The sequence below is a fragment of the Simochromis diagramma genome, unplaced genomic scaffold, assembly GCF_900408965.1.
Source record: "Simochromis diagramma unplaced genomic scaffold, fSimDia1.1 OVJJ01000596.1, whole genome shotgun sequence".
In the NCBI taxonomy this organism is placed as follows: domain Eukaryota; kingdom Metazoa; phylum Chordata; class Actinopteri; order Cichliformes; family Cichlidae; genus Simochromis; species Simochromis diagramma.
Genome location: NW_024387245.1, coordinates 18,412,548 through 18,439,404, shown reverse-complemented (window position 1 = coordinate 18,439,404; position 26,857 = coordinate 18,412,548). Strand labels below are relative to the sequence as shown.

The 26,857-nt window shown below is 38.2% G+C and overlaps 1 protein-coding gene across 2 annotated transcripts in view; it reads left to right on the top strand.

The window, feature by feature from the left end:
• The window catches only part of LOC120747358 (leucine-rich repeat transmembrane neuronal protein 4), a 103,614-nt gene extending 99,121 nt beyond the window's left edge, over window positions 1-4,493 (top strand). The window contains exon 3 of one of the 2 annotated variants that reach the window (XR_005699101.1): window positions 1,388-1,488. Coding sequence is in view for 1 of the 2 variants with exons in the window: in XM_040053152.1 (XP_039909086.1) it covers window positions 1,388-1,711 (324 nt within the window). In the remaining variant the exon portion in view is untranslated. Of the gene's footprint in view, window positions 1-1,387 lie in introns of both variants that reach the window. The other variant, XM_040053152.1, reaches the window with a different exon arrangement.
• The last annotated feature ends 22,364 nt before the right edge of the window (window positions 4,494-26,857 follow it).

Sequence of the window (26,857 nt, the reverse complement as noted above, 5' to 3'; positions counted from 1 at the left end):
CCAAAAAAAAGTAATAGCAATCCCCAGGCAACCGCATTTTTTTCTTAGTCGCAAGGAGATTGTCGTAGTATTTTTACTCTAAAGTGACGGTGCCAAGATGAATTTTTTAAGAAGTGTCTCCCTCCTGTAAATGACATTTTTGTCAAGCACAGGTTTATATCATGTTCTTAAGATCTGGTTCCCATCACTGGAACAAGTTAAAAATAAAACATCAAGAATCTGAATGAAAGTACAGTTGTGACACTTGCTCTGCTTCCAGCACCTCAGAGAGAGGGGTTGTATTATTCATGTCTTCCGTGTTGTTGAGGTATCATGTAGCTGAAGTTGTGTGTTTCTTATTGCCTCTGTGTACAGATCTGATGATCTTTCGCTCTGTCAGGCTGGGGTGTTTAATCCAGGTCAGCTGCCATCCTAAGCTGCTGTTTTCATGGGTTGTTAGAAAACTCTTAATTGGTGAATAAGTGTGTGAGCTAAAGTTAGGGAGACAGTGTTGCAAGAGTCTCATCTGTTTGTCTGGCACTGTGTTAAGGTTTGTGGGGGGAACACAAGACCAGACACATGGCCAAATGTGATGAGTGCTTCTGGCTCTGACACAATTGACATGGCACTAGAGAGATCACAGACCCTGTGTTCTCCAGCTATGCTTTCCCAAAGGCTGAGCACAAAACCACCCAGCTTTTTGTCTTATATAGATATGTGTCTATCACTACAAATCCAGAGCTTCTTATTCTTGTGACAGTCAATAAGCAATTCATTACAACTTGCGGGTTTGGAACGTACTATGATTTAACTTAAGATGCTTCTTACATCTATAAACATCAGTTGTTGTAGAACACGTTTCAAAGAGTCTTTGTAGCCAGTAGGCTTTGGTCAAGTGCAGGCTCAGGTGGTCACCATGTGAGAATGATTACAAAGAGGTAGCAGTGAGCTTTCAAACTAACTGAGTTATAGGCTTTGAGTCACACAGGCACAATGAAATGTAGTGTAACAAATTACATGCTTCAGAAAATTTAACATTTAAAAGTATGTAATATTAATTCAAAAATTAAACAGTTGTGGCTGTTGTGACTTGTGTTCATAAAAGCTACCTTGTTTTAAATGTTTGAAGTGCCAGAAAAGATTTATTCTTACATTGGCTGAAGGTCCAATAACATAAGCAGGTCATATCCAGGATTAATAAAAGGAGAAAAATTTCAGTTGACAGATATAATTTCATTTTCTGTTTTGTGATACAGATAAATAAGAATTTGTTTTGAAGCTATATGGCTAATTATTTTTCTCTCTTTTTTCTCTGTTCTTCCATTCTCTTTCCTTTGTTTCTTCCACTCTCCTGTAATCATTCCATATGTCTTCTACCTCCATCACCCCTTCTCTTCTTACCAAACAGGTCCCTCATCAAATGGGTGCACTGACCTTCTACCGTTATGAACAGCCTATTGTAGACTACTGCCAGGCCCATCAACCCTTGCGGCTAAACATGGGTTATGAGGGACCCCCACAGGGCCTGGAGGGCCTGGAGGACCTTGGGCCATGTGATAGAGGCACTATACAGACAGTGGCACTGCCAGCAGTGCCCTCTGCTGCCAGCATGGGTGCCCCTGTTCCAGGACCTCGCTCTCCTCCATCGACCCTCAGACCACCAACTGAGGGTCCCGGCAGCAGTCCTTTTCCTATTTCTGAGCGCACTGGCACACTCAAATTTGGACGCTAGTGAGCATGGTTAGAAGTGGGGCAAGGGCCTCTCATTCACCATGACTTTGAAATGAAGGGGCAGGCGAGCTGGTTATTCAGTGGGGCCTTGTTCTTAGAACATCGGTATGTGAACTAGAGGACAAAATTTTCAAATTATGCCTGGAGGCATTTATCATCTGAAACACACAGTCTCAACCATATACAGTAGGGTGAGACATTCTTGCTGATCATTTTGTTTTTCTTTTCCAAAACAACTCATAGAAAAAAAAAGGGTCCCTGACTCAAGGGAGGTTAATTCAGCATATGCCACAAAGAATTACCTTATTTCCAAATCTGATCTTTGTCATATCCCATATCAGCATCATGGGGCATCTGTTCACAGCAGCAGCAGCTTACTCTGAGTCAGGAGTGAAAGGGAAAGTGCAATAAACACAAGTTTTCATTCACGACAAGTGAGGGCAGTAACATCAAAGATCGAAGAGAGAGCATATGAAGAGCAGAAGGCTTCTTACTGTGATTAACATTACAATTTCTACTCACTAGCTATTAAAAAAGTTAACATATATAATTTCATTAATTACATAAATATTTTGTTTCTTTGAGTGTCATATTTTGTACTGAATTACATTAATGTGCATGTTAAACCAAAGAGTTTACTAATATTTTTTCTTTCTTTTTGCACATAAGGTACTTTAACTAAGGAGATTTTTAAATGTCAGATGTTCCACTGAACTAGCCTCTGCCAGTTCACATTTATAATTACCACTAGATCCCCTGATGATTTCGAACGGACTAGAATTGTCTTAAAGAAATAGAATAATCAAGGGGGTCATCATGTTGAAAGGTTATGAACGTATTTATCATAATGAGGTATCACACCTGGCACTCCCAACGTAAGCTCAAGTCAGTTCTTGTGATCTTAGTGTTGCTATGAAAAACATAATTCAAAGCAGCATAAACTGTATGTTCCATAAATGTATTAAATATATAAAGACCCTTTACACAGATGAACAACAAGTCATTGTACCGTATATGACTATATCCCAGCTGAATAACCCACTATGCTTTAAAAAAAAGGCAATCATGGAAAAACTAAAATAAGAACATTTGAATGAAATGTATTGTACATATTATTGAAAAGGTCTACTTCACTGAAGGTCAAACCACTCTCACTGCCCCAAACAGTCATTTGAAACATTGTTGAGTCAATGTTTGACTTTCATTAACTGGACTACTTGAAGAGCACCATCTTGCTGGGTTGGCCAGGCTTAGGCCATGTGCTCTTCCACCACAGAGAATAATGGTGCCTAGTGGTGGCATGCTGAACCAGCACGTTGACTTCTCTTTGACCTGCATATGATCCCACAGACTATACAGGAGGTATTGCCTGACATCTCAATTTTTTCCAGAAAGTGAGCCGAAATTAAGGAATGTTTTCTCTTTTTTTCTTTGTTTTTTCTTTTTCCTAATCAGTAAACCTTTGGCCACCGTGTTGAGCATTGCTGCTCGTTGACTTATGGAGCTGTTGAGGATTTCGGATACGGCTTGCATGGCCTGTCAAACAATGTCCTCAGTTTAACTCAAGCAGTGCACCAGTTTCCTACATGTCAGTGGTCATACTCTAGGGAGCTGTGGAACTTACGCTTGCTCTTCCTACAGAGAGACTGATTGATCCACACATGAAACTGCAAGGGGCCAACATTTCCCAAGAAAGATGATGCATATTCAAACAAATATGCATTGTTTTTGTTTTATTTTGTTTTGGTATTATATTTTTTTGCTTGAAAATTTTTGAGGTGTTCAAAGATGATGTCAAGAAATTCTATAAGATGAATAAAAGGACAAAATCAAATAGAACTTATTTATGATGTAAATAATGAGTCTTTAAAGATAAAAAAAAAAGGTATGAACTTCATTTCTTCTGAAACACAAACTGCTTGTGAACAGAAGAGGAGCCTTATTCAGTTTCCAGTGGGAATATATTACTAAGATGACTTGGTGAGGAGGTTCCTACTGTAATGCTCTCGTTGTTTCAATGATAAGTATTTTTCTATCTGCTCCCGTCACTATTCTACCACTCTACCATTAAAAACAAAATATGTTACTGACATTATTTCTCAAATCCAGTCATTTTACTCAATAACGCGAAGAGGGGAAGATTCTGAGCCCTGTTATTGTGATGTACTTCAAGCGCCAAACTTGACAGAGATTCATATTTCCTGTTCTGCCATCAGGCATGTTGGAGAAGCCATCTCACAGGTGGTAATCAAATAACGTGTTGTTAGTTACATCCATTCCTCTTGTTCAACAATTTTAACACTATCAGCCATTTCAAGGTCTACTCGGGGAGAAGTGTGCTTTTCTTTATACCAAGAGTTTAACTTGTGAAGGATGTTCTTTATAATGTGCCATTATTTTGTTAAATGTTTTATCAAAAAACAAAACAAAACAAAAAAACAACAGACCCGAAATGCTTCATGATATCACAACTAAGAAGGGTTCGGTCCCTTCATGTACAGGACATTGCATTAAAAAAAAAAGCAGTTGATTCGCTCAGTACGGTTGCTTAATAGTGATGGTGGAGTTTACTTTGTAATAGCAGCTGTGCCAATGTCTTTATAATGGGAGCTCTCTCAATTCTATCCATGTATTGTCCTGCCTTGCTGTATATCACCCCTGATAACTCCTTGGCCTGAATTTCATGTCTGCTGCTTGGTGACTCGGGTGAACCTGTTTAACAATGTTCTATTTCTGTCTGCATGCTGATATTTTAGGAAACTGTGCCCATTTAGGGAGGAGCATTGAACCAGAGACAAACAGTACGGGAGATAATTCCTGTCCGGAGTGCCCTAGAACCGGCAGCACATGTCATGGACAACTTCACTGTTTTTAAAGCATCTTGTTTGCTGACCCATTCATGCCCTTGTCTCGATTAAAGTAGAATTCCCTGGCACTGTAGGCTGTTAAATAGAGAAATAGGTTTGTGTCGAGCACTCACACCTGGGACAGGCATTCCCTTTAATAGTTTCCTGTTAAGCCTAGTACCCTACGCATACTAATTAATGCGGGTTTCAGAACAGTGATTATAGTTGATTTCAGTCTGAACATAAAGATCAAAGCTTCTTTGCCCTCATGTGTAATTAGAAAATGCAAATACCATCTTTGTATATCCACAATTAAATCAGCTACTAATAAATGATCAATTGATCATGACTACCTCCCAGATAAAATCAGATATGTTCAGCGGAATGTTTGAATTCTGCTGCCAGTAATTATTCAGTCTTTTGTCCATTTATTTTGCCATCAGAGAGCTGGAAGCACAAGCAGTGCATGCTAATGATGCATGTTTGAGCTGAACTCCAGGACCGTCTGTGCTAGCCCCGCAATGCCAGTAGGCTTTGTTTTCTCTTCTGCTTCGTTTGTTTATGGGTTTATACTACCCGAGTTCCCCAGTCCCTGTCACTCTTTGTGTTCGGGCTCAACTCCCCATTGGGAAAAGTTTTTTTTTCTTTTTTTTCAAATTTCGCCTTTTTTTCTTCTTGCTTTGGGTGGGGTGAATAAAGGTCTGAAGAACTGCAGTAAAAACTTTTATATTTCAGTGTTTATGCTTAGAGGAAAAGCTAAACGCACATCTCCAAGGGGACAGGAAAAGCAGGGGAGAAGAGAAGGGTAGACAGAGATACTGTTTAATAGGGAGAACATAGAGGGACAAATGGGTAAGTGCGAGGACATTTTATTCTGTTACAAGGAAAGCGTTGTGATATATTTTGAATGCTCCAGGGCAGCTTTGTTTCCACTGCAAGAAATGACACAACCAGCTTCAGCCATGCTCTCACACTTGCAACACACATCCAGTCTGTACTCTGTAGAGGCACATATGGCACACAGATTAAGCTACGACATATTTGCATCCTCTGAACTGTATGTATTATGCATGCGCTCATACAAAGATGCACTTTATCTGAATAGGAATTATCATTTACACTATTACCAGTAATCCACTTCTTAGTCTTTGCTGGAGAAACAATCACAGACGGAGATGTACAAACACATAAAAAGACACATGTGCTTAATAAAAGGATAATATAGGTACAGCAGGGTTTGACACCCCCATTCCAGTTCATCAAACGGTACAGTGGACTCTAATCCATTATCTGATAAATGGATTTGAAAATTTAATTCCAAGCCAGACATGGCTTTGTAGCTTTCCTTCCTCTGCCATATATTTGTGTCTTTCTAGTAAGCAGCACTGGGACGTTCCCATATAGCACACACTCACTCCAAAAACAAAAATAGGATAAAAACAAAAAAATTAAAATAAATAAAGAAAAAAAAAGACAAATGGTAATATTCCTCATTTGCAATTTCTAGATTTGCGTTCCTGTTATTGTTACTCTGTCATTAGTGTTTATACAGAATCAATAACTTCTGTGATGCAAAAGAGAGACTGGAAGTGTTGCTAGCGATTTAGCTTCCCCGCATGTACCCAGAGGGCCTCTGTGTGTGCACGTGTGTGTGTGGGTTTGTGTATCTATAGCAGCACCTACTCCTCTACCTCCTCTGAACCAGCATTACCATTACTGATGTTCAGGCCAGCCCGGTCCCCATTGATTGTTATTGTTCCATTCTCTTTTACATTAGCAAGAAGTCTTTAACCTATGACCTACATTGTCCTAACTCTGTTTTTCTACCATTGCTCATGTCAGCAGGGACACAGAAAAGGAAGACATGATCATTAACCTCTGTTGGGGAAACACACTTTTTCGTTTGTCTGACAAAGCCCGTTTACACCCCTAATTGGATTTAATGTTGGCACTGCAGAGAGCATGTTTTTTATTTAAATGTGCTGCATTCTTCGCTTTCAGTTAACAGTGCAATGAGAAAGCAAGAAGGAGGAGCTCGAAAGAAAGCAATATCATAATTAGTCTTTGTGTTCCTTGCAGGCCCAAGTCCTTTCCCATGTTTTTTTGTTGCCTCTTAAAATACTTTCCATATAAGTCTTTTCATTCCCACTGTCTCCCCCTCATTCATATCCTGCAGACAGCTTCAACTTCTGTAGGTTGTAAATATGCTCTGCATTGTTTTCTTTGGTAGTTGGTTTGTTGTTGATTTTTTTTCCTTTTTCTTTTTTTTTCTTTTTAATTTCCTTTTTTACTGTAATCAGACCTAAAGCATTTTTGTGGAGACCTGGTCCAAGCGCAAAAATATGGCTCTTATTTGAGTATATTATTGTCAGATAATGTTTTGTAAAAATTTTGATGATGAATAAACATCTAAAGATGGAAACTGTGTTGTCCTTTTTATAATTCAATTGTAGCTTGTAGTTAATAGATTACTTTACCCGTCTTACCTATTAGCAAGAGTTCACCAGTTATGGCCAGTGCTAGTCAGCCTGCAGAGACAGAACAATGGTATAACATTTTCTTTTGAAAGAAGTTTTAAATTTCGGGCCTTCAAGAGGAGCAAAACTGAGAGCCTTGCGTGGCTGGCGTCTGTACTTGGAACCTTTAGTATTGCAGTTTTTGATGTAAATTGTTGATAATATCCACTGGAAACACTGATGGCAAAATATAAATTTCTCATTGATTCAGGTATATTTCTATTCTTTTTTACAGTGACTCAGTCTTTAGGAAGGGGCCCATTTTTCAACAACTGCTATTTCTTTCAAGCGTGTAAGCATCCTTACTTTGCTCACATTTCCCTGTAATGTAAAGATTTCCCCAGAAAATAGTGTCATGGCTTTGTCCATCTTTCATCTCAGTTGGCAAGAAATTTAAATTCATACTCAAACTTCTAAACATCAATCTAATCTGGACTTTTCACCACATGCAGGATTGCAATCACAGAGTCCTAAGAGGGGGGACAGAATCACTCTCAGCAGGCTTTGGCAGCCTGGGGTTTCCTCAAAATAGCAACACACTTCACAGAGACTACCATAAAAACAGACCATAATAACAATATGAGACACATTGTGATCTGCGATCACATGGTGACAATATCCTCATGATGTGTGAGATTGTCACAAAGTGTGTCATCCCTTGTGTACAACATACTGGTGTTTTTTGAAACCTGTCAAGATGCAGAGACAATGCTTGTGGCAGGCTCATCAGTGGTGTACTTACCAAAACGTAACTGTCGTATCTTCACTGTTAAGCTTAGTGAAGAGTCAACACAAGAGCAAGAAACTAAGAATTTTAGTAAGAGAAGACATTTGTTCCACTAAATATGTCAAGGAAGAAATGAAAAAAAAAACAACAACAAAAAATCCCCTTCAATAGAAGGGTTAAATATGGACAAATATGGAACAAGTACAGCGATGTAATGTGACCCAAACAAGAGGCAGCAGCACGCAGTGTACATCTTGGCAGCGGATGTGTAACTGTGTTTGTACATGTATCTGTAGATGCATGCACACTGTTACATCATTTTGATATGATAATGACGCTAACAAGAGACACAAATTTTAGGTGTAAGAAATGGAATAACGTAGTTCGAAATAAATTGTGCATCAAGTTTGACTTAAAGCATGATGTATAAAAGTATGCATACCTTAAAGCAATGCAAAGTCAGCAACCTACATTTTAAAGTTGCTGTTTATTTTACAAACTTTTCAAAGGCTGTGTTGGTGTACAAGTGATCATAAAGTCAACTTGATGAATGCAGCTGACATGTTCAAAGTGAACCAAATACCCGTGGCAAAGGAGCACTGCCAGTGTCACAGAGATGGGAGATCTGTTTGCTCCAGCCTGCTGTCAGTTCAGATGCACACATCATGCTATCACTGCCTTGGAGGAACATGACAGGCCCACTCACAGTCCAGCTCACTGTGGTTTTCAGGACATGGGGTCTTGCTATCTTTTACTTTTTCTCCTCCAATGATTGCACACCCTTTGGTATAACATCAACACAAATAAGAGGAAATTACGCTGCATTTATTTACAAAATTTAAACCTGCATTCAGATGATCGTAATCTTCGCTAATTGCTGATAGATGTAGATAACAGATCTTCTACATTTTTTGGTAAAAGAAAAAAAAAGTCACTGCACCTTTCCACTCTCTTCGTTAGCTTCTAGGCTTCAGGAGGCAAGCAGGTTTGTCAGCTGTCAAGCTAGCCCAACATAGTGTCAGGATTTCTGCTCATCCTGTCCCTCAACACAGGAATCAACTGAGGTAATGTCCCAGGGTTGCTACTTGGATTTGAGGGCACACACAGCTAAAGCTTGCTAGTTCTGTTTGTTCATGACACAATCATGGTAAATGGCCTGCATTTGTATAGCGCTTTTCTAGTCCCTAAGGACCCCAAAGTGCTTCACACTACATTCAGTCATTCACCCATTCACACTGGCGATGGCAAGCTACATTGTAGCCACAGCTGCCCTGGGGCGCACTGACAGAAGCGAGGCTGCCAGACACTGGCGTCACCGGGCCCTCTGACCACCACCAGTAGGCAAACATGGGGTCAGTATCTATCTTGCCCAAGGATATTTGGGATCGAACCACCGACCTTCTGATTAGTGGCTGACCTGCTCTGCCACCTGAGCTACAGCCACCCCAGTGAATCATGATTGGTTTGAAGTACTATGTCATAAAATGGCCATGACTAGGTTGAGTCAGGAAAATAACACGTCAGTTATAATCTTGACAAAACCAAAATCCCAGAATGAAGGCTTGGTATGTCAAAATATTCCTCAGCCTGTAATGCATTGTCTAATGAGAGCATCTAACCAGATACTATGTATGGGAGCTGCACTTTCATCAATTACAAGGCTCTTCTGAGGGTCATGATGAAAACCCAGCTAATTAGCAGGTGTGGGGGTCTCTCCTGGGAATTCACAATTCACAGATTAATAGATTGTGTGTCTGAAAAGTCCAGTGGATTTATGTGCTGCAACCTTTTAGCAAAAATGTATTTGTAGAGTTTCTTTCAGACCATGCCTACATAACAGACACACACACAAAGGTAATTAGGTAATTGTTGCTTCTGAGCCTCAGACACCGACAGATTTGAAGATGCACATTCAAGGTCATCAAGGTTACCTGAACAAAATTGTGAAGCTTTAACCAAATAGATGTTTAATTCCACCAGAAGCCTGGACAGAGATTGTAATAGGAAATGTTGCTTTGGTATACAGAACCCATCTCAACATTGTTGTAGGCCATGTGCAGCTACTCATGGCAACTTGTTCACATTGCTCAAACCCAAATCCAGTTGAGCAAGTTCAGAATAAGAATGCAACAAGCCTGCTCTGTAGAGATCTCACTTTGTCATTCACATGACATGAAATAACCCCTGCCAACTTCTAGGACCTCAGGACACCAACAAATGTCCCATGCCAATGCCCTTACGAGTTATATTTTCTTTCAGGATATGGTATACATTAATATGTGTATTTCTTTGCACACTTTGCACAATGTTTGCACAGCATCATGTAAAAAAAAAGACCAATTTCCTTTGCATTGAGGGTAGCCGCTTCTCCACAACAAAGGTCCGCCTTAACCGAAAGGTTAAAAAAAAAGGTCTGACATGGCTGAGGGGTCAGTCTCTCTCAGTTGATTGCACACAGCCCATCTCATCTCAGTCTGTGTAAAAAAAAAAAAAAGAAGCCCTTGGCTGGTGGTTGATTGGCCAGGTCAGGAGGCTTGGTAAGTATGCAGTGTCTGATTCTCAGTGACCTTTAAAGCAGTGTGATGGTACTGTGGGCCTGAAAACTCTCTACTGGAGGAGAGTGGAGAATTCATTGGTTTGAGATAGTCAAAGGATCTTTCTTTGGACAGTTTTTGCTTACTCTCTCCCTTTTTTCTATGTCTCTCTGTCTCTCGCTCACTCGCTTTACACTAGCTCTTTCTCAAAAATTTCTATGGTGCTGTTGGCCCTACATCCACTGTAAGTAATGGAGCTCCCCGGGGATGTAAAAGGTCTTGTCCTCATACAACCTACAGAGGCTTTTCTATGTCCTGCCACAGTCTGGATTTAGCTTGAGCAAAATTCACTCACAATTGTTCCCCTCTGTGGATGGGTAAATAGAGCCCTTCTCCTCTTCCCCTTTGGCATTTTTCTTTTTAAACACTCTACCGTGCCTTCCCCTTGACCTGAAACGAGCAATCAACATTTAATGATTGTGCTCTCCTTTCTCAGTCTTGATTTGTTCTTTTATTCAGTCTGCCATCAAATGAGCCCAATTTTACTGCACTTTATTTTAAATGCTGTAAGAAATCTGGCATTTTGAAAACAACATAACATAATCTTATGTAGAATACATAACAGGTTAAAAAGAAAATCTGAAAAACAATGAGTAAAACAAAAAGAATACTAGATTTTATGAGCTAGACTAGTTCTCAGTAAAATTCTCAAATACTTTAAACACGCAAAAATTCTTTTTTTTTTCTTTTTAAAATGTCAATCTTATTTAATTCTAAGCTGCATTTGAATTGAACAGAATATGTTAATAAAGTTACTGTTCAGATAACAAATCATCCAGATTTCACTGTATTTCCTTATTGTGTATACTTTGTTATACTATAAAGATTTCCCTTTCAGCAAAACACCAAGAAGAGGGCAACAGCTTGCCGTAAGATACCAGCAGGGAGACTTCAAGAGTTCTTTTTTTTCCCACAACAACCTACGGTTAAAGGATTCAATTGAGGCAAAGTTCATCCCCCTGTGACAGAGCACAGCAAAGCCTTGCTTCTGAGCCTCAGACACCGACAGATTTGAAGATGCACATTCAAGGTCATCAAGGTTACCTGAACAAAATTGTGAAGCTTTAACCAAATAAATGTTTAATTCCACCAGAAGCCTGGACAGAGAGTGTAATAGAGGTAAAGCCAGGATGCCTGGCAGCCACTTAAAGGCAGAGTGATGAGCTTATTCACCAGCTTTCTCCCTCCGCTCCAGTGGCACATATTAAGAGTAAATCACTTGAGGATGCAGAAACTGCAGAAAGAAATTTTGTTGGTTATATACACAGTTAGCACATGAATAAATGTGTGCAAGCTAGAATTCATGCTCTCAAGGCCAATGGTGAACTTAAAAGCTTGCCTTCAAGATACTGTCAAGCAGGCATGATTTACTGGTGTGCAGTACTTTGTGAGGGAAAGCCCATTAGGCATACTACCACAGGAATACATGTAATCAAACACATAGTTTAGTTTGTTTCTTACCATATTATTTACAACAGAATGGATATTAATAATTTGTGAATGCCTTTAAAACCCAAAAGTTGAATTCCTCCCATTAATGTGGCTATTCTGGCTCTAAAGGGCAGATTTGCTAAGCAGTACAAATAAGCATGAGGCCGCAATCACAGAAATGTGCTGCAGGGAATGGAAGGTTTTAAGGGTGATGTACTAATCTAATTTATAAAGAAAGACACATTCTTCATTTCAATAATGACCAAAAACATCAGCACTACTCAGAAGGTAAAAAGTTAAAAAGTACTAGATGTGATGACAGAGTACGTAATGTAACCAAAATATAACTGTTTTTCCAGTGTACTATTTTGACTTCACAATTGTAACCGAGATCTATGGGAGGCAGCTGAAAGAGAATCAATATGTTATTCTATAAGGGTGAACACCTCTGTTAGAAATTGCTTTGGACTATGTGGTTTTGTTGGTTGAGACACCTGAGCAATGCCTTTTTCAAACAATTTCATCATATAAACCTGAAATCCATGTGTAACAGCTGCCCAGTTGGATATGTGTACTTTATTTTCCATCAGATTGGGATTCTTCTGCAGGGTAATTACTTTTACTATGCCACATGCATACATGTGTATATCATTGTTTTTTACAGTCTCCAGGTATTCATTGAAGTCATGTGTCAGGGTTCCTGGGTCTTTGACCCAGTGTTTTCAGTTCCTGTTCACTGTTTATTTTCCATATGTTCCCTTTTCTGGTTTCATTATGTTCTAGCTCTACTTTCTGCGTCATTAGTCGGATTATGTTCAGCCGTGCTCTCACCTGTCTCCAATCGTGATCATCATTCAGCCTGCGTATTTAAGTTCCTCAGTTTCATCAGTTCAGTGTCTTGTCATTGATGTTGTCTTTCCCGTGTGTGCTTTCAGTTCAGCCAGTCTGTATAATAAACGCCATTATCATCTTCAATCAAGCCACGAGTCCTGCGTTTGATCCTCTCTTCCTCTCATCCACACACGAAGCCCCTGACATCATGTTTATATATTGTAAGATTCAAGTATTCGTCTAACACACTTCAGATCTGTCAGAGCCCAATTAATAGCTGTATTTGGTATTTTGACACACTCATTATGTTATTTAACAGACTTCTTACTAGAGAGGAGTTAAAAAATTATGACAATTGATTTGTGATGATATCATCAATCCATGAATTAGGTTTAATTTGATTGGGTAATGCTCTGTTTCATCAAACCATCAGTATCACTAAGCACACAGAAATATCTGGGGCATGGCTCTAAACAGTTGGGGTGTTGACTCAGAAAAGCTTTGATAATTCACACATACTTTTTTTAACCATCTTCATACTGGTAAATGTGGCATTACATTTAGCTGCCTACTTTTCTGTAAAAGAAAAAAAAAAGCACAATCATAGTAGGTCTGTTTTTAATCTGCGTTGCTGTTTTTACCTTATACTGTTCTTAACTTCTAATTTCAGCCTCTCTCGTGGACTTTAATTGTTCTGTAGTTCTACAGAACTGGGCTTCTTTTATCAGCTTCGCAGCACAGAACACACACACACAACACATGTATCATTTGAAAGTTTACTTAGGCAGATCTATTCTAAAATACAACACAGAGTAGGACATTTAGTCTTGAAAGGGATGACTTCATTACTATGACTTCATTACAGCATCACAAAGCAAAGTGAAGAAGATCAAAGAACATGGAGGCTCATATGCTAGATGAATATTTAGATCAAGAGCACTGTGATGAATGATTCCACTGAACCCATAAAACAGGATGGATTTCGAGTATTTAATGAAAACACAAACTTCACATACAGCATGGCTTCCAACCAAAAACCCAATAGTTAGTATTGTGATATGGGGTAAATATGCTAGACAGACAGATGACAATAACTTTATTTGGTTTTAACTGCCATAATCTAGGGATATTTCTTATAACCCACATTTTAACTTTAAATATGTTACTCGTATTTTTTTTAATTGCTATCCTCAATAGACCTGTTTAATTTCTGTACAGTATTATACTAAACTCAATTGCGTAGTCGCTCAGTAGTAAAATCTCTACACACAAATATTTGTTTAATTAAAAATATGAGTGAGAAACGAATGTCATGAGCTGATGTTAAAGGTCATACAATGATTCCAAATCAGGACAACTTCCACTCCCACGTGGAAGCCAGCTCGTGGTTGTGTTATGATTCGTTCATAGTTATCTATGAACCCTCTGTAACTTGATCTAATAATTATTATTACTACTTCTTGATTATTTTTGATTCAGAGATTCTTTCTGAATCTGAGCAAAACAAAACCAAAACATATTAAGAACAACCCTAAGGCAACAATTTCGTTCACTGGGTTGAACAGGTATGCCATAAGGCTAATGCAGAAGTTCCATTTCAAATCAACCCTGAGGTCATTCTGCATGTCTTCCTTTCTTCTCTCTTTTCAGTTTCCCTATTTCCTCACCACTGTCCTTGCATAATAAAAAAAGACAACTTCGGAAACATTGTTTTTTGGTGACCTTGAGTCACAAGTATACAAATGTAATATGATAACAAAGATACTTTATTTATAAACTATGTGATTGGCACGTTTAACTGCTAGCCTCTGACCAAAGTGTTGTGGCGTGAGTGCTACTGCAGGTAAGAGATTTTAAAAAAAAGACGAGTGTGCAGAATAAAATGAAAATGCCTTCCTTAGTTAGATGAGTTAGATGCTTCCTCAAAATAAAACGTGGATAACCGCCAATATGCTTTTTTTATAATATGAATATAAAGAAAGTCTCTGTTTTTTTTTTCCTCTCTCACTCTCAGGTAGAGTTGTGGACTGGCATTTCTTTGCTGGTCAAACTGTGGACAGAGGCTCTCTTGTCCAGGTTTTCTCCTCCGCATCTGTTCTACACTGTCTGATCAGCTTATGGTCTTTAAGGACCAGCTACTCTCCACCAGATGATGGCGATATTTCTGATGGTAATTAGGTCCATATCTTCTACCTGTTTTTTCTGTTTTTCATCCTATAATGCTCCTTTCCCATTTGAATTCCAGGTGGATACCTGAAATCCTTGTGATTCCTCTGTGTTCCCAGATTTCCGTTACCTTGTGGAGTTTAACAGAGACTTCCCAGTTTTCTTGCCTGAGCCCTCTAGCTGGTTGTTGCACCAACAAAGAAAATAACTTACCTGAAACACAGCTGCCCACTCTCTGCCAAATCTCTCTCCACTCCCTGGGATCATCTTCCAGTAGCCCCTCTGTTTCTCCTTCTAAAGATACTGAAAAAGTAAAGTCTCAGAGTCTGATTGCAAATATTATACAGTCTTATCAAACTCAACTTGGCTGTTTCTGACATTTTACGTACTCTTTGGCAGAATCTTCAGACCTGTTCCAGTAGTAGTACTCTGTAAAACTTCTGTTGATTTTCTGAATCTGGTGTTTGAGTCCAACTCGTGCTTAAACACACAAGTGTGCGGACAAATTATCTCTTTGTCTCATTTTGAGCCATACTGTTAAGCACATTTCAAATATCAGTTTTCAAGATTTAGACCTATCCAACTGAGGAGCATAAAAGTACTAGCATATAACTGAATTCTTGGTGAAATAAGGTTCGATTTCTCACATTGTCAGCATCACATAAGCTATGTCAAGTCTTAGAGACTGCATTGTGTTTAGATAGAGGTCAAAGTGAGAGCAGAGTCAATATTAAAAAAAGAAGAAAGAAGAAAGAGCAGAAAGACCTGGGGAAACTAATAGCAAGAATGTTCTGAATCATTTGAATTGGTTGAGTGCCCAGTGTGTGAATCTATTGGCATTGAGTGTGTTGTTCATGTTTATCTCTTGGTTTTATAAAGCACTAACACACTATCTTTGGGGTACTTGACTTGCATTACTGATAATAAAATGATAACAGTTTCGGGATATAAGAGGAGAGGGAAGGAGCAGACATAATCCCAACATGATAGATGTGGGTTTTTGATAAATGTATGACCTTGGTGTAAGATGAAATTCTCTTAAGCTCCAAGAGGAATAAGGAATGCATATTTAAAACTAGACTTTAGAGTTTTTGTGGGTCATCGTCAGGAGAAACTAATGAGTGACACATGTTGACCTTGGAGTTAAATTTCTCTTTTATCCATTACTTCCCTCATGTGCAACACAATATGCCTTCACTTGGGAATTCTCTATTGATATTCTGTATCTGAATCAGTCTTTTAAAGGCATACAGGTTCAGTGTGCAAGTAATGTTATGTGTTGTTATATATTATCAGTGTTAGGAAGGTTACTTTTGAATTGTATTCCACTACAGATTACAGAATACATGGTCCAAAATGTGTTTTGTAACATATTCCGTTAAGTTACTGAATGAGAGTATTCTGAATACTTTGGAATACTTAATTTTTACAACTATGAATGTGCTATTGCTGTGTGATTTATTACTATTACTGAAGGCTCTTCGCCATACCAATATCAACTAGATTTTTAAATCTTAATGTTAAATGAGTAACGGTAGGGTGGATTTTAGGTATGGCTGCACTTTTTGTAGTGATCGCATATAGAAAACGATTTCTGTATCATTAATATTTTTTCTTTTTGTCTGTTAATAATCATGTGGAACTGCACATGATTATTTGCAGCTAGCAGGTTGTTAATGCTATCCATCAAGTCTAAAAACAACATGTTAACACGTGGAGATCCTGAAAAAAATGATCAAATTATATTTTAAATATTTGTTCAATTCTCTTCCAAACCCCAGCTGTCTATTTTAAGTTTTGAGTATTTACTAAAATAAATAAGAGTGTTCTAACATCTCACTTGTTTTATTTTTATTCAGGTATACATGTGTACTACGTTTATTAAGAGAGATTAAGTTTGTGTTTCTGTCATGTAGTGATTGTGGTTAACTGTATGAAACTTATTAGACATTATGAAATAGATGATACTAAAATTGAATTTTGCCAAAGTGCTTAAGATACTTTTTTAAATTATATTTTTTTTCTTAAAAAAACCTACTACATCATGTGCAATTTTTTTATGTCATGTGTTATTTCCATTGCAAATATTAATCAAATTTAAATTAAAAGAGGATGTCAGTAAAAACTCCAGAGCTGTGATGTCATCAAGTACAGTGCCATTCCAATTGTAGAATGATCGTGTTGCTTTGTCGGGAAGCCTGGACTGCCGTGTCAACTTACGAAGTCCGGACTAGCGAAAATGTGAGTATGGACTCGTGTACTTGAGTACTGAGAAATGGCCAAACAGTCTGTAGTCTATGAACTACCCTAAACTAATGCCAGCTAACAATGTTACTGTCACGACCAAGACACTGATCATAATCTCCACTCCTGGCTCTCCTTTTCTATCTCTCTCTCCCCCTCTCTCCCTCTCTCTCCTGTTTTGCCGGCGCAGAACTCATGGTGGGATCACGCCCTCGACCCACGCCTTCCTGGATTGGGAACACCTGGGCCTCATCAGACCAGCTGGTATTTTAGAAGGAGGAGATCAGCTGTTCAACGCTGGATTGTTGTGAAGACTCTAGTCAGTACACATCGAGCCCAAGTTTTCCGTGCCTCCGTCTCAGAAAGTTAACGTGTGTCTCTGTGTTCTAGATTCCCCGGGGCCGTCCCCATGTTTCCCCGTGTGGAGTGTGGAAGGAGTGACTGGTCACTAGCGGAGAGAGAGAGGTTGGAGTGAGCGCTTGTGTGATTCCCTTGTTTTCCCTGGAGCCCTGGAACCCTGCCTCTCACATCTTGTATATAGCACTATCCTCGCACTGTCTGTAAATACACTTAGTGAAGATCTTGTAAATAAACCATCTCTGTTAAAACACAACTCCGGAGTCCTGCGAGTGGATCCTCAGAGCAACCCGTGACAGTTACCTCGCCGGCGAGTGGCCTTCATTAATAGTAATAATAATAGTCGATCACACCACTCTCACCCATGCGATATATGACTGCATGTTCATCCATACAAGCTAAACCTGCGCCCGACTGTGTTTAATCACCAGAATTGGAGAAGGCATAGAGAAAGGATAGCCTAACATATGAAACAGGAAATGACTGCTGTGCATTCTATTCTTTCAACAAAGTAACTGGATTACCACCTATTTAAACGGTAGCTGTAAAAAGTTACTCATGTTTTGTATTTTAAATACGTAACGCCGGTACATGTATTCCATTACTCCCCAACACTGTATTTTATTTGTAAACCAAGAGACTCCACACTCCAAAGATCAAAAATGAAGCTCAGACGGGATGAAAGCGAGTCAGTCTCCAAAAACTAACATAGTCCATTGAAAGGATTAAAAAGCCCATTTACAGCAACCGGATATCCCAGCAAAGCATGAAATGGTCCACCGTGTCCATTTCATGCTTTGCCTCTCCAAGACGTGAAATGTACACACATGCAGAAGTTGCAGTAAGGTGCAGTAACAGCTTACTGCAACTTTCAAGTCAACATGAAAATAATCAAGGGAAAGCGTTCAAACATATATTATTAACACTTATACATGTATATACATATTAGACACCTAGCTTAATTGTTTCCGGTGATTAAAGACTCTCAAATGTACTTCATATGTTTTTTTGCTCACTACCGACTTTGTGCCTCTAAATAAATTCTCTCCGCTTGCTGGTAATATAACTTTTGCATGCCTGCCCATTTTAAATTTTGGAGAGGAAAAGCGTAATGACTTAATTACATGTTTTGCCGGGTACTGGATTGTTTACAGCATGGTACAGAAATTAGTTTTGATCTCTGCAAATAGTTTTTCCCCCTCATAACCAATTGGAGTCTACTTAGCTTCTTCGAGTCATTAAACTGGACCTCTTTATTGTCTGTGTCCGGTTGGACCTTTTTGGAGAGTTCTTAATAGAACTCAGAGCAACTTGGGGTACAGTATCTTGCCCATGGAGACTGGGCGACTCAGGGATCAATCCACTGACCTTCTGATCAGTAGACAACGTGCATCTTGTGGCTGCAATTAGCTATTGTTTCTGGAAGCACGCTTGGCTTGGATCCCATTGGAAACTACAGTCCATCTTATTTTCATGGGTTTGTCCATCTCCAGCTATTAAAAGCTTTAACTTGTTAAGCTGTGATGCCAGCAGCTTTTTCTGATTTTGTTGATTTCGTCACAGTACATTCTTCGCCCCCATACACACACATATAAGCAGATTAATTTGCAAAGTGCAAAACTGTAATAAAGTCACTGACAGAAAGTGGCAACGTGGATGCAGTTTTGCTTCTACAGAAGCATAGCATGTGTATTTGTTGATAGGCACTTACTGGAATAATGTGTAATGTGGGTTGTCCCTTGTGATCAATTCAGAAGCGTAATATGATAAATACTTAATACTGACATCTACCAAAACATGCTACTAAAATCGGGAAGTCTGTATTTATTCTGTTTACTTTATGTCTTATTTCTGGCAGACTTTGAAGACCCTATCAAACAATCATAGCTTTCTCAAAGGTGTCATAAAGATAGATGTATTGGGTAAAAGCCAAGTATAAGAACGAATGAATGAACTGCACAAACAGCACTGGTTGAATATTAATCAAGTTGAAACTCTGGGCTCCAGCACTGTAAGTGAGCCTGAATATAACTATGTAGTTTATATATGAGTCTTTTTTTGTCAGATTTTCCTTTTCATATGTAGTCAACTCTTAAGTCTTGAACTGCTGCATGGAGTCAGACTAATCTACTTGATGCTTTTTGCTCTTCCAGTTTCTCCTCTCTGTTAAGAGAAGATAGGCTTAAAAAGTGGGATTTGGGAAGGGTACTGACAGACAGTCACGGACCAAATGGCAGAGTGCAAAGTGGTAACAGGCCAGTATTTTATCTGCATAATGGACAAAATGTATCAAGGCACACTGGTCTTTGCAGGGCAGGGACTGCGCTGCCATGGTTCTAATGGTCAGATAGGAAAAAAAAGATGTTGAAGACCATAAGGAAGCTGCACAGTCCCTGAGTCTGAACTTGGACAGGGTCGTCATGCACTTGCATGGAATGCGGCCCCTCCGTTTCCTGCAATCTGTGCTCTATATATACATGTACGAGGATGAGACAAAAGTGATGGATGTGCCCTTACGTGTTGCATCATTCCTGCTGATAGATGATCTAAAGTATGTCACAGGGCCTTTTGAAATAGTTGGACCCAGTTTTCCCATCTGCAATTAAGGCTGCATCCGTTTTCATGGACATGTAGTTACAAATTTAATAAAAAAAAAATGTCAAAGCTAAAGCAATACACTGCATCTCATCTCTTCTTTCAGGCTCCAGTCAGCAGTCTCTTACTCATTTGTGGTCATCTTTAAGGGCACAAAAGAATTCAAATCCCCTATCGTCCCAAATCTGTCTATGCCAACAAAGCTCCAGAGTGCTCTTTCTCTTCTTTCTAGCCATCAAAACTCAGTTCTCTAAAAATATTTGAGCTTGGTGCAGGAAATAGACCTTAACTTCAATTGAGAAAACATACAGAAAAACTTTGCCTTTGAAAGTTTGCCGTATGTTATTTTTGGTAAAGCTCTTGTTTGCATCAAGGCTGCTAACTTCTAAAGAACCGAATCTTGCCTCTGGAGAGTAACAAGTAGAATTCATCACTTCACCATTTAAGCAGTTGCAAAGCTCAAACTCAACACCATTATCAAACAGAAAAAAACATTTTTGGACAGCCTGACTTACAAAGAGTTCTGGATCTGTGATGTATTTTAAATACATGCAGGTTTAATACGCGCATTTTCAGAAGTCAAGGAAAATAATATCTTAATATAACACATTTCATCAAGAGACTCACTTGATTAATGAGTCTGTGTTGGGGTTGTGAATTACATTTAGAAATTACTTTACCTGCAAGGTGTGAACTCATGAAAATTTGAGACACTCTGTAGAGTTTTTTGTAAATACGTAGATTTCTGAAATTGCATTTGATGAGTACCATTGCAATATAAAAGAATAAATAAAAGTTAAATAGGATAGAATAGAATAGCCTTTATTGTCATTGCACATGTACAATGAAATTGTGGGTGCTCCACATCAACAGTGCAGGTATAAAATATAATAATATTAATATAATAATAAAGCTATGCACTTTAATAATAATACATATGCAAAGGCATGCTGGTTTGACCATTACAATTATTTAAACTATGATTGTGTGTGATATGTTGTGTGTCACCATCATTATATATGTTATATCTAAGCCTAGAGATGGGATTTTGTCTCTGCAGTAGGGGTCAGGGAAATTATTCTGTCTTAGAATAATTAGCTGATGGTTAAACAGAGCTGCAGTTTAAGTAGAGCCTCTGAAAGTAGCACATGAAGCCAGGCCTGGTTGTCTTGGACACTGCAGAGAAAAGAGAAAGTGAGGAGGAAGAAAAGATGAAGGAAGAAAAAGTAGGATTAGTGGGAGGATGAGGCTGACAAGACAGAGACAGACAAACAAACAGCTCAACAGATTGGCCAGGGATAGAGAGACAGATGAAAGCTACAGACTGAAAGAGTGACTCAGCCAAAATTCATAATCTTGTCATGACAAGAAAGTGAGTTGGGGGTTTTTGTTGTTGTTTGTTTGTTGTTTAGCCTGTTAACCTGTGGTAAAAGCTAAATTGCAATATAGGTATGATGAACAATGGAGTAATCGAGGCTAAAAAAAAATAATAATAATGACTTATTCTGAGCATAGGATACCTGCTGCTGCCTAATTACACAATCAGTGTCTTAATTACAGTATGTAATCAGACAACAGAATGACTGTCCTTTCGCTCATTACCTGAAGTGTCAGTTTTACAATAGACTTTTCAAAGCATCTTCCTTTATTAATGTGCCAAAAGAAAGCCAAGTCAGTTTCCGTTACATTGGCTCAAACATTAAACAAGAAAAATAGCAAAGGAACGTGGCTGGCAGAGTTGAAACTGACAAAATTAATTTATTGTTACTGGATTTAATAAGCTATTGTTGATTTTTCTTTTTTTGTGTGTGTGTGTGTGTGTGTCTGAGTTCCAGTTGGGTAAAAGGGGTTTAGTGTTGTTGCTGCATTTACATGCATTTACATTGCAGTGATCCTTTTTTATTTTTGTATCCTATCCCTGTAAAGTCTATTAGGCTGTACTGGATCATGATTGGAAACTCAATAGCTTTTTAACCCTTTAAGACCTACCATAGAACCAAGTCCGCCAGACCTGATATTATATTTTTACATGCTATAGTGCCATTTTGGGGGGCATTTCATTTCATTGCTATACATCAATACAACCATTATAACCCAAATTTTAATAATATGTATGCATTAAGTGCATAGTAATTACATAAATTGCAAAAAAGTGCAATAAACTACAAAAAAATTTAAAATCATTTTTGTTTTTTTAACATATATTTCTAGTTAGAGAAATTTAAGAGGCTTATCCCTCAAAACTGTAAATACAAAAAAGTTGTACAAAATAGTTTCCCACCACAGGAATCTTATTTTGAGCGTCTTCATAGTTTTATTTTTGAAATACACCAATTTTCATATACTGCAGGAAAAACGAAAATAAATATTATAATGCAAATTTGCAAAAACCAGCATATGCATCAAAATAAACTATTTCCAGCAGTGCAATTTGAGTTCTAAGCATCCCAGAAACGACACAGAAAGTCAGAAAGTCAAAGATAACTTTTAAAAACACCAGTATAGGCTTATGAGGCCCTGAAGTTGAAAAAAACTACAATTCCGTGAAAATGACGTCACTTCCGGTTTCGGGCAGGTAATGGCGGACATGCGATAGTTCGTGCTGATGTCTATTCCAACGTAGGAAGTGTTACGAACAGCTGATTGGATCGGCAAAGCGTGTTTCTGGTATATTATGTTTTTGTTGCTGCAAGTGCTTTTTATGCAATTTTTGCAAAGCTATATGTGGAAGGAAACTGTGACCTAGGACAAGCTGATGGCATAAGATGTAAGTACAACTCCTCAGGTTTCATATGCAAAAAAATTATTGCGCTAGCTTACGTGGTTCCAGTTCTACCGGATTTAAAAATAGTTATGCAAAACTGAGCGTGCCCGCTCTGACCGGCGTTAAAGGGTTAATGCAGCCTGTTAAAAGCAATTTTGGTAGCACTTTCTATTACAGCTAGATAACAAAAAAGGTAGGGTAACAAGGCAGACACAAGAGTGTAATAATGTGGTCATTTCTAAGTTATTATCATTCTATTAACTGTGGTAGTTTCTGTGTAATAAGCAGGAAGCAGCGCTGAAAAATGCAAAGTGGTTTGTTTGTAGTGGTTTATTTCTAATGATAGACATTAAATATACCAATATGTTATTTTGGGCAGAAAAGGAAAATTAATAATTCATTATTTTACTTCATACACAAATTAAAATGGTGCATTTTTTTCAATAGGACAATTTTGGTGAAATTCTTACTCAAAGAAATGATAATTACATAACATTTGCTTTACCATTGTTTTTCTTTCAAAACTTCAAATTTTTCAGTACGCAAGTGGGTAGCTTGGTGCTTCCTTTTGCAGGAGAGGCTGGATCTTCGGATGGTTATGGGTCAACTAACAATGAAGGTGGTGCAGGATGGTGGTGTTGCACCTCCCACAACCCTGAATTCCCAGGGCATAAGTTATCATGACCACGTTATTAAATTCCTGCTTATTACATAGAAACTAGCAGAGATATTTCAAGGTAATAGTCACACTTCTTTAAGTTTGCTTTAATAGGTTATTAATGCTTTATTAAATAGAAACAGGCAGTTTTGCATTTTCCAGCTCTATTTCATGCTTATTATGCAAAAACTACCACAGGTAATTGAGTGGTAATAATTTACAAAATTATTACATTATGATATTCTTGTTTCTGCCTTGTTACCCTACTATTACCCCTTTATCACCGAGCTTTTAATTAAAGGTACAATGAATGCAGGTCTGTTTTGGAGGCTTAATCGTTTTTTGTTAAAATGTAAACCTTACATTCCATGATTATTAAATTCATCAGTAAATTTTAAAAATGTTATCATTTGTGTGACAAGATGCTAAGACTTGAGCAATTATCAAAGACTAGAGTTGCCATAGATATTATGTACTGAGCAACCACTTTAGAAACAGGATTAGCAATACAAAACACTTGACTGAGAATACTAAACACTCGACTTCAATTTAATTTACCACTCTGTGCAGCAGAGCAGTAGGAGAACACCTGTTGTTATATTTTCACCCACAGACAGGAAATAGCAAATGTAACAGAGGTCAAACAACAGGTGATAAACTTTATACAGAGCTATTTCTTCCCTCTATTTTTATTGTTTTACTATTGTTTTATTACATTTTATTTTTAAGGGTATCTGTTTCTGGAATGCAGTGGATTTAGCTAATTAGTGGGAGCCATGTGTTAATTAGTCGACGCAAGAGGGAATCTGTTTGGGTCCGATCCATACTGCTCACGGAGCTCCAACTATTTGATCTCCCCTGCAGGGCTGAACGCGCCACTGTGCTTGTCATTTCCAATTAGGGTGTTAACCAGATATTCCAAAGATATCCCCCTTGTTACGCCTTCCTTTCTCCTTCCCAGTCAGATGTGTGGAACAAGAAGGATGACAAATCAGCAGAGTGAATATATTCTTTTCTGTCAAATGCTCTCCTTTCAGCTCTCTGACAGGAAGCTGTAGCTCCAAACACAAAACAACACCTGCTGCTGAGGACACTGATAAAATATAAACATAGCAACAGTTTTCTGTCATCTGGAAAAAATAAAATGAACTCACTTCTTATAATCAGTTATTATTTCAAACATAAGCGAATATTTCACCGGTATATAGAAATAAGAGGTGATTTCGGCTAATCAGACCCCACAATATTACAGTGGCTCAATGGTTAGCACTGTTGCCTCACAGCAAAAGGTCCCCTTGCCAAGAGACAGCTATGAATTTTCTTTATTACTGTTTGTTTGGATCTTGACATAACTAATTGTATCACCACTGAGCGCAATGTTATGGTTATGTGCAATGTTGCCTCTAATTTTTCATGTGTCTGAGCGAACACACAAACTCCCTGAGCGATCCCTTGGACCACTGTGAGCAACAGCAGACGTGTGCACTGTGGTCACGCCAGCATCGAATCCATCCAAGTTACATGGTTTATTAAAATAATCAAATTACAGCATTTACATTTATGTTAGACTACTTTTAATTAACTGCTTTATCCCACTTACAATGAAAATGTAAAAAATCTTGTTCATGATCTGTGCAGTATGTTAACACTATTGGAAGTAAAAATAACTTGAACTCCAATTTTAAAAACACAACTTTCTTTCTTTCTTTCTTTTCACAAAGCTCTGACTTGTATTATGAATCTGTGGTCTGGGAGAGACTCCTGTAACTCTCTGTCTGCAAAATATAGTATATAATGACCAGTGCTGGGCAATTAATTATAAAGTTACTTCTTCAAAAAAGTAACTCAGTTTGGCAAAAAACAAAGTTTTTTGCAGCTTTTTTTTTAATGCAGCCAAGGCGTTTTTAAATAAACATTTCAAACTATTTACAGAACAATCAGCTGTTCTGCATCAAATTTGATGCCACACAAATTATTTGTGCCACAAAATATTTCTGTCCACTATGAGATAAAGGAGAACAACAGCCTGATCCCTGCAGGCCTGACAACAGGAGATGTATCACTCCTCTAACACCTGTAACATTCAGCAGTCGCCTCATTGTTCTGACACACACAACAAAAACCACACTACATACTAACTACCAGAGGTGGGACCAAGTCATTGTTTTGCAAGTCTCAAGTAAGTCTCAAGTCTTTATCCTCAAGTCTCAAGTCAAGTCTCAAGTAATGTCAGGCAAGTCAGAGTCGAGTCTCAAGTCACTGGTGTAAAAGTCCAAGTAAAGTCACAAGTCTGAAATTTTGAATTTCAAGTCCTTTCGAGTCTTTAAAAAAAAACGAAAAAAGCATGTTGCAGTTATATGCTAAATGTAAATATTAGACCATGTAATTTTTAAATCTGTGTTTTTCTCAACACATGACAAAATAGTGAACTTAGAAAATATACACAAATTGTGAAATTGCACCTCTTTAAAATGCAGCTCAATTAAACCTAGCTCCAAGAATAATTTTCACCGACAGTTCTGAGATAAGCTGCATGTTATTCTTGGATGCGGTTGTAGGACCGGCTTTAAAATCGCATGACAAAAATATCATACATATTAAAAAAAACTGCATCACCAACGTAGCCTGGACAACATTTGCTAGTTAGATGAAGTCAGCTATCTCATCGTAGCATATTTATATGCATATTTATAATTATACGCTTCTTGGAGTGAGTGCATACACTCGTGAAGTTTAGTAACTTCCGGTCACTGCAACAAGCCCAGGTACAGTTTACCGACGGATGGGTGCAGGACCTTGAAATGCACCGTGTAGAAAGTAAAGACCATCGTACGTATCATAAGTTTACCAGTCTCACAAATTGTCGTCATAAATACACATTCGTTAACCGTTTAGGACCTTTGAGCTCAATGGTAATTAATTAGTAGTGGAAATAATTTTTGGTACGCATCACAGAAATGTAGCAGTGACAATAATACTGTATGCTGTAATCGTACTGGACAATTAGTGATACAAAACAACTGTTTTACCCTGTGAATAAAAGTATATGTTTTTGTCAATGTACCATAATAACAGAAGCGAAACGCAATATTGTTACAGGACAATTCACTATTTATGCACAATAAACAAAGGAGCAACAATTTCTGTTCAGCGCCAGACTTGCTTGTAACCTATATCACCAATTATGTTAAGAAAAATGACGCATTAACTACAACAGCAGACTGACCTTTGTGGAAATGCTTGGAGCAGACTAACCTGTGAGCTGGAGTGTTCTGGGACGTTATATTTGGTCTTTGAATGGCTGCAATCCAGGCCACCCGTCGCCTCTTTGTTACTTCGGAAACATGGCTCGAACAATTTCTCTTCAACGACGTAATCCGATAACAACCGATCTCTTTACCCGTCGGCTTCCCGTGGC